Source organism: Oncorhynchus kisutch, linkage group LG22 (assembly GCF_002021735.2).
Source record: "Oncorhynchus kisutch isolate 150728-3 linkage group LG22, Okis_V2, whole genome shotgun sequence".
Lineage (NCBI taxonomy): Eukaryota > Metazoa > Chordata > Actinopteri > Salmoniformes > Salmonidae > Oncorhynchus > Oncorhynchus kisutch.
In genome coordinates, this window is record NC_034195.2 from 55,271,953 (window position 1) to 55,288,866 (window position 16,914).

Below are 16,914 nucleotides of genomic sequence, written 5' to 3' on the forward strand. Positions count from 1 at the left end.
CAACTGACAGGTGTCTAAAAATCGAGCCCACAGACATGTAATCTCCATTGACAAACATTGGCAGTAGAATGGCCCATACGGAAGAGTTCAGTGACTTTCAAAGTGGCACCATCATAGGATGCCACCTTTCCAACAAGTCAGTTCGTCAAATTTCTGTCCTGCTAGAGTTGCCCCGGTCAACTGTAAGTGCTGGTATTGTGAAGTGGAAACGTCTAGGAGCAACAACGGCTCAGCCACGAAGTGGTAGGCCACACAAGCTCACAGAACGGGACTGCCGAGTGCCGAAGCGAGTAACGTGTAAAAATCGTCTGTCCTCGGTTGCAACACTCTCTACAGAGTTCCAAACTGCCTATGGAAAGCAACGTCAGCACAAGAACTGTTTGTGAAATGTGTTTCCATGGCCAAGCAGCCGCACACAAGCCTAAGATCAACATGCGCAATGCCAAGCGTCGGCTGGATTGGTATAAAGCTCGCCGCCATTGGACTCTGAAGCAGTAGAAACACGTTCTCTGTTGTGATGAATCACGCTTCACCATCTGTTTGTCCGACGGACGAATCTGGGTTTGGCGGATGCCAGGAGAACGAAACCTACCACAATGCTTAGTGACAACTGTAAAGTTTGGTGGAGGAGTAAAAATGGTGTGAGGCTGTTTTTCATGGTTTGGTCCCCTTGCATACAATGAGATTCTAGACAATTCTGTGCTTCCGACTTTGTGGAAACAGTTTGAGGAAAACCGTTTCCTGTTTCAGCATGACAATGCCCCCCCCCGTGCACCTCAACCCCATGCGAACACCTTTGGGATTAAATGGAACGCCGACTGCGAGCCAGGCCTCATCGCCCAACATCAGTGTTCGACCTCCCCAATGTTCCAACATCTAGTGGAAAGCCTTCCCAGAAGAGTGGAGGCTGTTCAGAAGCAATGTTCCTACATCTAGTGGAAAGCCTTCCCAGAAGAGTGGAGGCTGTTATAGCAGCAATGTTCCTACATATAGTGGGAAGCCTTCCCAGAAGAGTGGAGGCGAGGGGAGAACCAACTCCATAATAATGCCCATGATTTTGGAATGAGATGTTGGGGGGAGGACTAGATACATAAAGTGCTTTCAATTGTAAACGCTAAAACAGATTTGTATGAAAATCTGTATGAAAATACCCTCGGATAAAAGATGACATTCTGTGCAGTCAGTCAGTTCATATAAAAATCCAAAATGCCAAATTAAACGTTTTAGCTTCACTGCCCAAATAAATCCGTAGGGGGTTGTATGTGTCTACGAGCTAAACTATATGGGTTAGCACTGAGCCTCTGTGGCTGCGGCAGAATGAAGGCTAGCACTGAGCCTCTGTTAGCAATGAGCTTCTGTGGCTGTGGCAGAGTGAGGGCTAGCACTGAGCCTCTGTGGCTGTGGCAGAGTGAGGGCTAGCACTGAGACTCTGTGGCTGCGGCAGAATGAAGGCTAGCACTGAGCCTCTGTGGCTGCGGCAGAGTGAGGGCTAGCACTGAGCCTCTGTGGCTGTGGCAGAATGAGGGCTAGCACTGAGCCTCTGTTAGCACTGAGCCTCTGTTAGCACTGAACCTCTGTGGCTGTGGCAGAGTGAGGGCTAGCACTGAGCCTCTGTGGCTGTGGCAGAATGAGGGTTAGCACTGAGCCTCTGTGGCTGTGGCAGAATGAGGGCTAGCACTGAGCCTCTGTTAGCACTGAGCCTCTGTTAGCACTGAACCTCTGTGGCTGTGGCAGAGTGAGGGCTAGCACTGAGCCTCTGTGGCTGTGGCAGAATGAGGGTTAGCACTGAGCCTCTGTGGCTGTGGCAGAATGAGGGCTAGCACTGAGCCTCTGTTAGCACTGAGCCTCTGTTAGCACTGAACCTCTGTGGCTGTGGCAGAGTGAGGGCTAGCACTGAGCCTCTGTGGCTGTGGCAGAATGAGGGTTAGCACTGAGCCTCTGTGGCTGTGGCAGAATGAGGGCTAGCACTGAGCCTCTGTTAGCACTGAGCCTCTGTTAGCACTGAACCTCTGTGGCTGTGGCAGAGTGAGGGCTAGCACTGAGCCTCTGTGGCTGTGGCAGAATGAGGGTTAGCACTGAGCCTCTGTGGCTGTGGCAGAATGAGGGCTAGCACTGAGCCTCTGTTAGCACTGAGCCTCTGTTAGCACTGAACCTCTGTGGCTGTGGCAGAATGAAGGCTAGCACTGAGCCTCTATGTCTGTGGCAGAGAGGCAGGAGGACATCACAGGGAATGAGGGCTTGTCCCAAATACTGTAGCACCCTATTCCCCATACAGTGCACTACTTTTGAACAGAGCCCTGGTGAAAAGGAATGCAATATATAGGGAATAGTTTGCCATTTTGGATGTAACTGAAGTCTACAATGAAAGCGACTGATGAAAGAAGCCTTGATATCATTGGACGGATAGTGTTACAGGTTATGCTGTACCCAGTCCACTGTTCAGAAACAGGAGCACGGCCCGCTTTAAATTGAAAAAGCCTTTGAACAACAGTACAGATCCAAAGGGGTTCACTTTCACAGAGTGACATGTTTGTCAACAAAAAGGTTGTTAATGGGTTGTTTCTAATTTCTTTCAGAGGAAGTGTGTGGTTGACTGTTTCAGGATTGAAATGGTACTTTGTCTCTTGGGGGGTGACTGATATCTTTGATAATTGTCGGGGAGATGCATTGATTTTTTTGTTCTGATTGTGGGCCTGGCTGATTTGTTTCAGTTCTGATGGTGGGCCTGGCTGATTTGTTTCAGTTCTGATGGTGGGCCTGGCTGATTTGTTTCAGTTCTGATTGTGGGCCTGGCTGATTTGTTTCAGTTCTGATGGTGGGCCTGGCTGATTTGTTTCAGTTCTGATGGTGGACCTGGCTGATTTGTTTCAGTTCTGATGGTGGGCCTGGCTGATTTGTTTCAGTTCTGATGGTGGGCCTGGCTGATTTGTTTCAGTTCTGATTGTGGGCCTGGCTGATTTGTTTCAGTTCTGATGGTGGACCTGGCTGATTTGTTTCAGTTCTGATGGTGGACCTGGCTGATTTGTTTCAGTTCTGATGGTGGACCAGGCTGATTGGTTTCAGTTCTGATGGTGGGCCTGGCTGATTTGTTTCAGTTCTGATGGTGGACCTGGCTGATTTGGTTTAGTTCTGATGGTGGGCCTGGCTGATTTGTTTCAGTTCTGATGGTGGGCCTGGCTGATTTGTTTCAGTTCTGATGGTGGACCATTCCAGTCAAATCTGATCTAAAGTAGTGCACTATATAGGGAATAGGGTTATTTTGGGCTCTGGGCTAAAGTAGTGCATTATATGGGGAATAGGGTTCTACAGGGTTCTGGTCTAAAGTCGTGCACTATATAGGGAATAGGGTGGTGCACTATATAGGGAATAGGGTTATGGTCTAATGTAGTACACTATATAGGGAATAGGGTTCTTTTGGGGTCGGGTCTAAAGTAGTGCACTACATAGGGAATAGGGTTCTATAGGGCTCTGGTCTAAAGTAGTGCACTATATAGAGAATAGGGTTCTATAGGGCTCTGGTCTAAAGTAGTGCACTATATAGGGAATAGGGTTCTATAGGGCTCTGGTTTAAAGTAGTACACTATATAGGGAATAGGGTAGTGCACTATATTGGGAATAGGTTGACTTTTGGAATGCAGGTTATTCTATTTCTATGTTCATCAGCTGTTGAAGTGAAGCACGGTACTCAGGCTATAGTGATGTAAACCATCCATGGTACTCAGGCTATAGTGATGTAAACCATCCACGGTACTCAGGCTATAGTGATGTAAACCATCCACGGTACTCAGGCTATAGTGATATAAACCATCCACGGTACTCAGGCTATAGCGATATAAACCATCCACGGTACTCAGGCTATAGTGATGTAAACCATCCACGGTACTCAGGCTATAGTGATGTAAACCATCCACGGTACTCAGGCTATAGTGATGTAAACCATCCACGGTACTCAGGCTATAGTGATGTAAACCATCCACGGTACTCAGGCTATAGTGATGTAAACCATCCACGGTACTCAGGCTATAGTGATATAAACCATCCACGGTACTCAGGCTATAGTGATGTAAACCATCCACGGTACTCAGGCTATAGTGATGTAAACCATCCACGGTACTCAGGTTATAGTGATGTAGGCTTGACTTCAGGACACAACAGGACAGGGCTTGATGTCCTGAAATCAAGCTTTTGAAGACATGACAGGACAGGGGTTGATGTCTTCAGAAGCTTGACTTCAGGACACGACAGGACAGGGGTTGATGTCTTCAGAAGCTTGACCTCAGGACATGACAGGACAGGGCTTGATGTCGTCAGAGGCTTGACTTCAGGACATGATAGGCTCATCGTGGCTGGAGGGTGTTGCTGAAGAGCTCAAATCTTCCGCTGAGGTCAGGACAGGATTTCACTGGAAACACAAAAAAACTAAAACAATACCCGACACAGTTAGACAACACAGCTATGAATGAATGATTTAGTCCAAGCAGGGAGTAAAATCTCATTGATGTGTAATAATGTGATTGTGTTAGTGAATTTTCATTGACTGTTCACACAGTAATGAAATAACATTGGCTGGGCTACTCACAGTGCTTGAAGAGGAAGCATTCAATGCTCCAATGGATGAGGGCACACGGTACATGGCTTCAGTTCATGTCAGGAGGAGAGTTGACACTGGTAGTGGAGGGGTCATCACCTCTTAAATCAGGGAACATATGGCGGGTCTTAGCTGGAAACACAAATAGCAGATACGTGGAGTTACACATGAATCAGAACTGAAAATGTAATCTAGTCTACGGTAATGAAGAGGGCTTCAGTTGTTTAGAGGGCAGAAGACCAAGGGGCTTCATTTTAGCTGATGTTGTGATTGAGTACTAACTTGACTGTTCGTGCAAAGATAAGTTGATGAGGGATCCGGCTGGTTTCCCCTCTTCTCCTTCTTCTACACACCTATCTGATAACACGTGGGAAGGATAAAGCAACATTAACCATGCCTAGACGATTGCATCTTTCAACAGTCAAATACCTCCATAGCACTACTGATTGGGGAAGGAGACAAGGAGACAAGAATAGGATGTCACTTTAGGCCAGTGGTTCCCAAAATGTTTAACTCAGCCCCCCAGTGAGGAGACAGACAGGATGTTATGTACACAAAGAGGCGGAACGGACGGTGAGGAGACAGACAGGATGTTCTGTACCCGAAGAGGCGGAACGGACGGTGAGGAGACAGACAGGATGTTATGTACCTGAAGAGGTGGAACGGACAGTGAGGAGACAGACAGGATGTTATGTACACAAAGAGGCGGAACGGACGGTGAGGAGACAGACAGGATGTTCTGTACCCGAAGAGGCGGAACGGACAGTGAGGAGACAGACAGGATGTTATGTACCTGAAGAGGTGGAACGGACAGTGAGGAGACAGACAGGATGTTATGTACACAAAGAGGCGGAACGGACGGTGAGGAGACAGACAGGATGTTATGTACCTGAAGAGGTGGAACGGACAGTGAGGAGACAGACAGGATGTTATGTACACAAAGAGGCGGAACGGACGGTGAGGAGACAGACAGGATGTTATGTACCTGAAGAGGTGGAACGGACAGTGAGGAGACAGACAGGATGTTATGTACACAAAGAGGCGGAACGGACGGTGAGGAGACAGACAGGATGTTATGTACCTGAAGAGGTGGAACGGACAGTGAGGAGACAGACAGGATGTTATGTACACAAAGAGGCGGAACGGACGGTGAGGAGACAGACAGGATGTTCTGTACCCGAAGAGGCGGAACGGACAGTGAGGAGACAGACAGGATGTTATGTACCTGAAGAGGTGGAACGGACAGTGAGGAGACAGACAGGATGTTATGTACACAAAGAGGCGGAACGGACGGTGAGGAGACAGACAGGATGTTATGTACCTGAAGAGGTGGAACGGACAGTGAGGAGACAGACAGGATGTTATGTACACAAAGAGGCGGAACGGACGGTGAGGAGACAGACAGGATGTTATGTACCTGAAGAGGTGGAACGGACGGTGAGGAGACAGACAGGATGTTATGTACACAAAGAGGCGGAACGGACAGTGAGGAGACAGACAGGATGTTATGTACCTGAAGAGGTGGAACGGACAGTGAGGAGACAGACAGGATGTTATGTACACAAAGAGGCGGAACGGACGGTGAGGAGACAGACAGGATGTTATGTACCTGAAGAGGTGGAACGGACAGTGAGGAGACAGACAGGATGTTATGTACACAAAGAGGCGGAACGGACGGTGAGGAGACAGACAGGATGTTCTGTACCCGAAGAGGCGGAACGGACAGTGAGGAGACAGACAGGATGTTATGTACCTGAAGAGGTGGAACGGACAGTGAGGAGACAGACAGGATGTTATGTACCTGAAGAGGTGGAACGGACAGTGAGGAGACAGACAGGATGTTATGTACCTGAAGAGGTGGAACGGACGGTGAGGAGACAGACAGGATGTTATGTACCTGAAGAGGTGGAACGGACAGTGAGGAGACAGACAGGATGTTCTGTACCCGAAGAGGCGGAACGGACAGTGAGGAGACAGACAGGATGTTATGTACCCGAAGAGGCGGAACGGACAGTGAGGAGACAGACAGGATGTTATGTACACAAAGAGGCGGAACGGACGGTGAGGAGACAGACAGGATGTTCTGTACCCGAAGAGGCGGAACGGACGGTGAGGAGACAGACAGGATGTTCTGTACCTGAAGAGGTGGAACGGACGGTGAGGAGACAGACAGGATGTTCTGTACACAAAGAGGCGGAACGGACGGTGAGGAGACAGACAGGATGTTATGTACACAAAGAGGCGGAACGGACGGTGAGGAGACAGACAGGATGTTATGTACCTGAAGAGGTGGAACGGACAGTGAGGAGACAGACAGGATGTTATGTACACAAAGAGGCGGAACGGACGGTGAGGAGACAGACAGGATGTTATGTACCTGAAGAGGTGGAACGGACAGTGAGGAGACAGACAGGATGTTATGTACCTGAAGAGGTGGAACGGACAGTGAGGAGACAGACAGGATGTTCTGTACCCGAAGAGGCGGAACGGACAGTGAGGAGACAGACAGGATGTTATGTACCCGAAGAGGCGGAACGGACAGTGAGGAGACAGACAGGATGTTATGTACACAAAGAGGCGGAACGGACGGTGAGGAGACAGACAGGATGTTCTGTACCCGAAGAGGCGGAACGGACGGTGAGGAGACAGACAGGATGTTCTGTACCTGAAGAGGTGGAACGGACGGTGAGGAGACAGACAGGATGTTCTGTACACAAAGAGGCGGAACGGACGGTGAGGAGACAGACAGGATGTTATGTACACAAAGAGGCGGAACGGACGGTGAGGAGACAGACAGGATGTTATGTACCTGAAGAGGTGGAACGGACAGTGAGGAGACAGACAGGATGTTATGTACACAAAGAGGCGGAACGGACGGTGAGGAGACAGACAGGATGTTATGTACCTGAAGAGGTGGAACGGACAGTGAGGAGACAGACAGGATGTTATGTACACAAAGAGGCGGAACGGACGGTGAGGAGACAGACAGGATGTTCTGTACCCGAAGAGGCGGAACGGACAGTGAGGAGACAGACAGGATGTTATGTACCTGAAGAGGTGGAACGGACAGTGAGGAGACAGACAGGATGTTATGTACCTGAAGAGGTGGAACGGACAGTGAGGAGACAGACAGGATGTTATGTACCTGAAGAGGTGGAACGGACAGTGAGGAGACAGACAGGATGTTATGTACCTGAAGAGGTGGAACGGACAGTGAGGAGACAGACAGGATGTTATGTACCTGAAGAGGTGGAACGGACAGTGAGGAGACAGACAGGATGTTATGTACACAAAGAGGCGGAACGGACGGTGAGGAGACAGACAGGATGTTATGTACCTGAAGAGGTGGAACGGACAGTGAGGAGACAGACAGGATGTTATGTACCTGAAGAGGTGGAACGGACAGTGAGGAGACAGACAGGATGTTCTGTACCCGAAGAGGCGGAACGGACAGTGAGGAGACAGACAGGATGTTATGTACCCGAAGAGGCGGAACGGACAGTGAGGAGACAGACAGGATGTTATGTACACAAAGAGGCGGAACGGACGGTGAGGAGACAGACAGGATGTTCTGTACCCGAAGAGGCGGAACGGACGGTGAGGAGACAGACAGGATGTTCTGTACCTGAAGAGGTGGAACGGACGGTGAGGAGACAGACAGGATGTTCTGTACACAAAGAGGCGGAACGGACGGTGAGGAGACAGACAGGATGTTATGTACACAAAGAGGCGGAACGGACGGTGAGGAGACAGACAGGATGTTATGTACCTGAAGAGGTGGAACGGACAGTGAGGAGACAGACAGGATGTTATGTACACAAAGAGGCGGAACGGACGGTGAGGAGACAGACAGGATGTTATGTACCTGAAGAGGTGGAACGGACAGTGAGGAGACAGACAGGATGTTATGTACACAAAGAGGCGGAACGGACGGTGAGGAGACAGACAGGATGTTCTGTACCCGAAGAGGCGGAACGGACAGTGAGGAGACAGACAGGATGTTATGTACCTGAAGAGGTGGAACGGACAGTGAGGAGACAGACAGGATGTTATGTACCTGAAGAGGTGGAACGGACAGTGAGGAGACAGACAGGATGTTATGTACCTGAAGAGGTGGAACGGACAGTGAGGAGACAGACAGGATGTTATGTACCTGAAGAGGTGGAACGGACAGTGAGGAGACAGACAGGATGTTATGTACCTGAAGAGGTGGAACGGACAGTGAGGAGACAGACAGGATGTTATGTACACAAAGAGGCGGAACGGACGGTGAGGAGACAGACAGGATGTTATGTACACAAAGAGGCGGAACGGACGGTGAGGAGACAGACAGGATGTTATGTACCTGAAGAGGTGGAACGGACGGTGAGGAGACAGACAGGATGTTATGTACACAAAGAGGCGGAACGGACGGTGAGGAGACAGACAGGATGTTATGTACACAAAGAGGCGGAACGGACGGTGAGGAGACAGACAGGATGTTATGTACCTGAAGAGGCGGAACGGACAGTGAGGAGACAGACAGGATGTTATGTACCTGAAGAGGTGGAACGGACAGTGAGGAGACAGACAGGATGTTATGTACCCGAAGAGGCGGAACGGACAGTGAGGAGACAGACAGGATGTTATGTACCTGAAGAGGTGGAACGGACAGTGAGGAGACAGACAGGATGTTATGTACACAAAGAGGCGGAACGGACGGTGAGGAGACAGACAGGATGTTATGTACCTGAAGAGGTGGAACGGACAGTGAGGAGACAGACAGGATGTTATGTACCTGAAGAGGTGGAACGGACGGTGAGGAGACAGACAGGATGTTATGTACCTGAAGAGGTGGAACGGACAGTGAGGAGACAGACAGGATGTTATGTACCTGAAGAGGTGGAACGGACGGTGAGGAGACAGACAGGATGTTATGTACACAAAGAGGCGGAACGGACGGTGAGGAGACAGACAGGATGTTATGTACCTGAAGAGGTGGAACGGACAGTGAGGAGACAGACAGGATGTTATGTACACAAAGAGGCGGAACGGACGGTGAGGAGACAGACAGGATGTTCTGTACCCGAAGAGGTGGAACGGACAGTGAGGAGACAGACAGGATGTTCTGTACCTGAAGAGGTGGAACGGACGGTGAGGAGACAGACAGGATGTTATGTACCTGAAGAGGCGGAACGGACAGTGAGGAGACAGACAGGATGTTATGTACCTGAAGAGGTGGAACGGACAGTGAGGAGACAGACAGGATGTTATGTACCTGAAGAGGTGGAACGGACGGTGAGGAGACAGACAGGATGTTATGTACCTGAAGAGGTGGAACGGACGGTGAGGAGACAGACAGGATGTTCTGTACCTGAAGAGGCGGAACGGACGGTGAGGAGACAGACAGGATGTTATGTACACAAAGAGGCGGAACGGACGGTGAGGAGACAGACAGGATGTTCTGGTGCTCACCTATCTTAGAGGCTTTTATTTACAATATTAACATATGCAAGACTAATTGGTCCAGGACGTTGACAAAGAATAAGAAATAAACTCTTCCTGCAGCAACTGTTTGCCTTAAACAAAACTCAGGTATAGCTCTGCTGTAGCCAACCTGTTACCTGCCCAGCTCTGCTGTAGCCAACCTGTTACCTGCCCAGCTCTGCTGTAGCCAACCTGTTACCTGCCCAGCTCTGCTGTAGCCAACATGTTACCTGCCCAGCTCTGCTGTAGCCAACCTGTTACCTGCCCAGCTCTGCTGTAGCCAACCTGTTACCTGCCCAGCTCTGCTGTAGCCAACCTGTTACCTGCCCAGCTCTGCTGTAGCCAACCTGTTACCTGCCCAGCTCTGCTGTAGCCAACCTGTTACCTGCCCAGCTCTGCTGTAGCCAACATGTTACCTGCCCAGCTCTGCTGTAGCCAACCTGTTACCTGCCCAGCTCTGCTGTAGCCAACCTGTTACCTGCCCAGCTCTGCTGTAGCCAACCTGTTACCTGCCCAGCTCTGCTGTAGCCAACCTGTTACCTCCCCAGCTCTGCTGTAGCCAACCTGTTACCTGCCCAGCTCTGCTGTAGCCAACCTGTTACCTGCCCAGCTCTGCTGTAGCCAACCTGTTACCTGCCCAGCTCTGCTGTAGCCAACCTGTTACCTGCCCAGCTCTGCTGTAGCCAACCTGTTACCTGCCCAGCTCTGCTGTAGCCAACCTGTTACCTGCCCAGCTCTGCTGTAGCCAACCTGTTACCTGCCCAGCCTGCTCTCTCCCAGGAAAAACCCCACTGACCACCTACCTACTCTTTCTACTATGCATTCTCTTTAAGGTCTGAAGACTGAGTGTGTGTGTGTACAGTATGTGTGTGTTGTGTACAGTATGTGTGTGTGTGTACCATGTGTGTGTGTGTACAGTATGTGTGTGTGTGTGTACAGTATGTGTGTGTGTGTACAGTATGTGTGTCTGTGTGTGTTGCATTAACTCCGAGCTTCAATCATACCCAGACTTCTCTCACTTAGCAACACACACACACACACACACACACACACACACACACACACACACACACACACACACACACACACACACACACACACACACACACACACACACACACACACACACACACACACACACCCCTCCCAGATGTATAATTCATTCCATTAGTCTGCCTGACTGGCTGGTTGGTACAAGCATAGACATGTCTCTGTGAGTACTAGGTCTGGGTTCAAATACTATCTATCTGAAGTCTTTCAAAGACGTTGAGCGCTTGCTTTAGCCTGTTTGGAGTGCCAGATGGGAGGGGTTTGCACTTTTGTGATTACTCTATTAGTTCCTTTACACATACTCAATCGAGCTCGGCTAAAGTATTCTATTTTTTCCCCAAACAGTATTTGAACCCATATCTTACGGGTACAAAGGATGAATGTACTTCTGCAGCTCACTGTGTAAAACACGTGGCTTAGTGTATAAATGATTTTCTGTTGCTCTTGTAAGAATATAATTTTGTAACCTCACTCTCCGGCTGGAAAAATACAATCTTAAAATAACCTATAGCTTTGATTCTAGCTGGCTTCTTGCACGAGTTAATGAACTAAACTTGGCAGTATGGTGACGTGAGACTAACTACTGTACTAGAAAACGGTTGTGACTAGATGGAGCACAGCTATGAACAGAAGTGACTTTCGTAGAAGGTTAGGAGGAGAGAATTTTAGGTAACCTTAACCTAACCTTAACCTAATTCTCCTAACCTTTTGCGAAATTTCTACTAAGCTGGTATGAAAAAGTCACTAACGTCAGTAGTTGTCAACACTCTAGTCAAAACCCTTGAGAACCTAACTAATTTATTTAGCAGTGGGTTCTCCCCACTTACCCCGTCTAACAGAGTCCTTGGCGACAAGGTCGTGTTATCAAGATGACAACCTGAGAGCTACTCTGTCTCCTTACGATGATGCTTGTGTTTGGTTCTACTGTAACAACAACCTCTTTCTTAGTGTCTTTCATTTCGGCAGTGGAGTGTCACTCTCCTTCCATATTAGATTTATTGACAGACATATGAGGAGGAGACCTTTTTTTCATTTTAACCAGGCAAGTCAGTTAAGAACAAATTCTTATTTACAATGACGGCCTAGGAACTGTGGGTTAACTGCCTTGTTCGGGGGACAAAACAACATGTTTTTTTATCTTGTCAGCTCGGGGATTCGATCTAGCAACCTTTCGGTTACTAGCCCAACGCTCTAACCACTAGGCTTCCTGCCACCCCATAGCACGGGGCGGCAGGTAGCCTAGTGAGGAGGAGACACACAGTGGCAAGAAACAGTATGTGAACCCTTTGGAATTACCTGGATTTCTGCATAAATTGGCCATAACATTTGATCTGACCTTCATCTAAGTCACAACAATAGACAAACACAGTCTGCTTAAACTATTATCACACAAATTATTGTATTTTTCCTGTTTATATTGAATACATCATTAAAAAATTCACAGTGTAGGTTGGGAAATGTATGTGAACCCCCCTAGGCTAATGACTTCTCCAAAAGCTAATTGGAGTCAGGAGTCAGCTAACCTGGAGTCCAACCAATGAGACGAGATTGGAGATGTTGGTTAGAGCTACCTTGCCGTATAAAAAACACTCTCAAAATGTTAGTTTGCTGTTCACAGGAAGCATTGCCTGATGAGAACCAATCCTTGAACAAAAGAGATCTCAGAGATTAAGAATTGTTGACTTGCATAAAGCTGGAAAGGACTACAAAAGTATCTCTAATAGCCTTGACGTTCATCAGTCCACGGTAAGACAAATTGTCTCTAAAGTTCAGCACTGTTGCTACTCTCCCTAGGAGTGGCCGTCCTGCAAAGATGACTGTGGACAGATGAAACTACAGTTGAGTCGTTTGGAAGGAACACGCATCACTATGAAAAAAAGGCACAGCACACCAACATCAAAACCTCATCCCAACTGTAAAGTATGGTGGAGGGAGCATCATGGTTTAGGGCTGCTTTGCTGCCTCAGGGCCTGGACAGCTTGCTATCATCGACGGGAAAATGATTTCCCAAGTTTATCAAGACATTTTGCAGGAGAATGTAAGGCTATCTGTCTGCCAATTGAAGCTCAACAGAAGTTGGGTGACGCAACAGGAAACGACCCAAAACACAGAAGTAAATCAACAACAGAATGGCTTCAACAGAAGAAAATACGTCTTCTGGAGTGGCCCAGTCAGAGTCCTGACCTCAACCTGATTGAGATGCTGTGGCATGACCTCAAGAGAGCGGTTCACATCAGACATCACAAGAATATTGCTGAAATGAAACATTTTGTAAAGAGGAATGGTCCAAAATTCCTCCTGACCGTTGTGCAGTTCTGAACCGCAACTACAGAAAACGTTTGGTTTGGTTGAGGTTATTGCTGCCAAAGGAGGGTCAACCAGTTATTAAATCTTTTCCCACCCTGCACTGTGAATGTTTACACGGTGTGTTTAATAAAGACATGAAAACATATCATTGTTTGCGTGTTATTAGTTTAAGCAGACTGTGTTTGTCTGTTGTTGTGACTTAGATGGAGTCTTTTCAGTCCTACTGTGTGTCGTGTGACTGCTGTCCCCGACACCATACATCACTGTGACCTTGGGCTCCACTGTACTGTGGACATGGAGGGGCCGTGCTACTGTAGAAGATCACTCTGCCCATACTAATAGGCTGCCTTTACCATCACAGTAAACCTCTACATCTGCATTCCAAATGGCACCGTATTGCCTTCTATAGTTCATTCCTTTTAACTAGGGCCCATCGACCAGGGCCCATCGACCAGGGCCCATCGACCAGGGCCCATCGACCAGGGCCCATCGACCAGGGCCCATTGACTAGGGCCCATCGACCAGGGCCCATCGACCAGGGCCCATCGACCAGGGCCCATCGACTAGGGAGCCATCTGGAAATTCTGGCGAATGTCAGAGGGGGCGGACAAAGTTTGGGCCGGGGGCCCATGAACATTTTAAGATCAAAAAGATTTTTGTGCAATTTCTCTGTTATACTAATCTATAAAGGGCCTTTGGTTGATCAGTGGGCAACGGCCGGCCCCCCTACTAAGATGTGCCGACATTGGTTTTGTGATAGGCTGAGCTGAGGTCACGCAAACTACCATTCAAAGTAAAATGCGACTTCAGCAAAGAGACCTGCAACGACTCTTTCATCAGTTAGACATGGATCATGGGATCGTAAAAAATGGAAAGGGTGCTAATAAACCTAGAAAGAGCCCTCACTTCACACAAAATATCCTGTATATATATTTATCATGGATACCCATTAGTTCCTGCCAAGGCAGCAGCTACTCTTCCTGGGGTTTATTATGGATCCCCATTAGTTCCTGCCAAGGCAGCAGCTACCCTTCCTGGGGTTTATTATGGATCCCCATTAGTTCCTGCCAAGGCAGCAGCTATTCTTCCTGGGGTTTATTATGGATCCCCATTAGTTCCTGTCAAGGCAGCAGCTACTCTTCCTGGGGTTTATTATGGATCCCCATTAGTTCCTGTCAAGGCAGCAGCTACTCTTCCTGGGGGTTTATTATGGATCCCCATTAGTTCCTGCCAAGGCAGCAGCTACCCTTCCTGGGGTTTATTATGGATCCCCATTAGTTCCTGCCAAGCCAGCAGCTATTCTTCCTGGGGTTTATTATGGATCCCCATTAGTTCCTGTCAAGGCAGCAGCTACTCTTCCTGGGGTTTATTATGGATCCCCATTAGTTCCTGCCAAGGCAGCAGCTACTCTTCCTGGGGGTTTATTATGGATCCCCATTAGTTCCTGTCAAGGCAGCAGCTACTCTTCCTGGGGTTTATTATGGATCCCCATTAGTTCCTGTCAAGGCAGCAGCTACTCTTCCTGGGGTTTATTATGGATCCCCATTAGTTCCTGTCAAGGCAGCCAGCTACTCAGAAATGACTCAGAATGGGTGGCAAGAAATGTTAGTCCTAAATATTTAAAAAAATAAAAGCATTGTATTTGGGTCAAATCATTCACTAAATCCCAAACTCTCTCCTCCCCTCCCTTCTCTCCACTCCTCCCCTTTCCTCTCTCCTCCCCTCCCCTCTCTCCACTTCTCCCCTCTCTCCACTTCTCCCTTTCCTCCCCTCCTCTCTCCTCCCCTCCCCTCTCGTCCTCTCTCCTCCCCTCTCTCCACTCCTCTGCTCTCCAATACCACTCTTCTCCCCTCCCCTCTCCTCCCCACTCCTCTCCTCTCCTCCCCTCTCCCCACTCCTACCCTCTCCCCACTCCTACCCTCTCCCCTCTCCCTATCCCACTCTCTCCCTCCCCCATTACTCTCTCCCCTTTTCACTCTCTCTCTCTTTCTCTCTGTCCTCCTCTCCATTTCCCTCCTCTCTCTCCTCCCCTCTCTCCCTCCACAGTGGATAGCCCTGGCCTCTCTGTTCTTCATCCTCGTGTCCATCTCCACCTTCTGTCTGGAGACCCACGAATTCTTCAACCCCATCGTGAACCGCACCGAGCTGGAGCTGGTGGACAACGTGACGGTGGAGCATGTGTACCAGGAGACGGAGACGGTGGTCTATCTCACCTATATCGAGGGCGTCTGCGTGGTCTGGTTTACCTTTGAGTTCATGATGAGAGTCATATTCTGTCCGGACAAGATGGAGTTCATGAAGAAAGCTCTGAACGTTATCGACTTCGTGGCTATCTTACCATTCTACCTGGAGGTCGGGCTGAGTGGGCTATCGTCTAAAGCGGCTAAGGATGTTCTGGGGTTCCTGAGGGTGGTGAGGTTCGTCAGGATCCTGCGTATCTTCAAGCTGACCCGTCACTTCGTGGGCCTGAGGGTTCTGGGTCACACGTTACGAGCAAGCACCAATGAGTTCCTACTCCTCATCATCTTCCTCGCACTCGGAGTCCTCATATTCGCCACGATGATCTACTACGCCGAACGGATGGGAGCGGATCCGACCGACCCGCGCGCCAGCGAGCACACGCACTTCAAGAACATCCCCATCGGATTCTGGTGGGCCGTCGTTACCATGACGACCCTTGGTTACGGCGACATGTACCCCCAGACGTGGTCGGGTATGCTTGTCGGAGCGCTGTGCGCCCTGTCGGGTGTACTGACCATCGCCATGCCCGTCCCCGTGATCGTCAACAACTTTGGAATGTATTACTCCTTGGCCATGGCGAAGCAGAAGCTACCAAAGAAGAAGAACAAGCATATCCCGCGAGCACCCCAACCAGGATCACCCAACTACTATAAGTCCAGCATCAACTCTCCTCCAACGCCCCATAAAGCACCGCTCCTTCCTGAAAGCCCGAAATTAGTCCACCCCGTTTTGGCTCTGGCTCAAAACATTACTATGACACACGATGACGTCTTCAAAGTAAAGTTTCCAGGTGAGAAATCTCTTCTTTTCTCTCCTCTCCTTCCCTCTTCATTTCTTCTCTTCTCTGTAGTCAAACTCTCCTGCAACATCCTATTGTTCAGCTGTTCGTCTCGCTGTCTGTCTCGCTGTCTGTCTCGCTGTCTGTCTCACTGTCTCTCTCACTGTCTCTCTCACTGTCTCTCTCACTGTCTCTCTCACTGTATGTCTCACTGTCTGTCTCACTATTTGTCTCGCTGTTTGTCTCACTGTCTGTCTCGCTGTCTGTCTCGCTGTCTGTCTCACTGTCTCTCTCACTGTCTCACTGTCTCTCTCACTGTCTCTCTCACTGTCTCTCTCGCTGTCTGTCTCTCTGTCTGTCTCGCTGTCTGTCTCGCTGTCTGTCTCGCTGTCTCTCTCACTGTCTGTCTCACTGTCTGTCTCGCTGTCTCTCTCACTGTCTCTCTCACTGTCTGTCTCGCTGTCTGTCTCGCTGTTTGTCTCGC

At 49.1% G+C, this 16,914-nt stretch overlaps 1 protein-coding gene across 1 annotated transcript in view; it reads left to right on the top strand.

Moving 5' to 3' along the window:
* LOC109879455 (potassium voltage-gated channel subfamily C member 1) overlaps window positions 1-16,914 on the top strand; it is an 88,382-nt gene that overhangs the window by 9,299 nt on the left and 62,169 nt on the right. Inside the window, exon 2 of the mRNA XM_031801557.1 lies at window positions 15,458-16,442. Coding sequence (XP_031657417.1) covers window positions 15,458-16,442 — 985 coding nt within the window. The remainder of the gene's footprint in view (window positions 1-15,457; window positions 16,443-16,914) is intronic.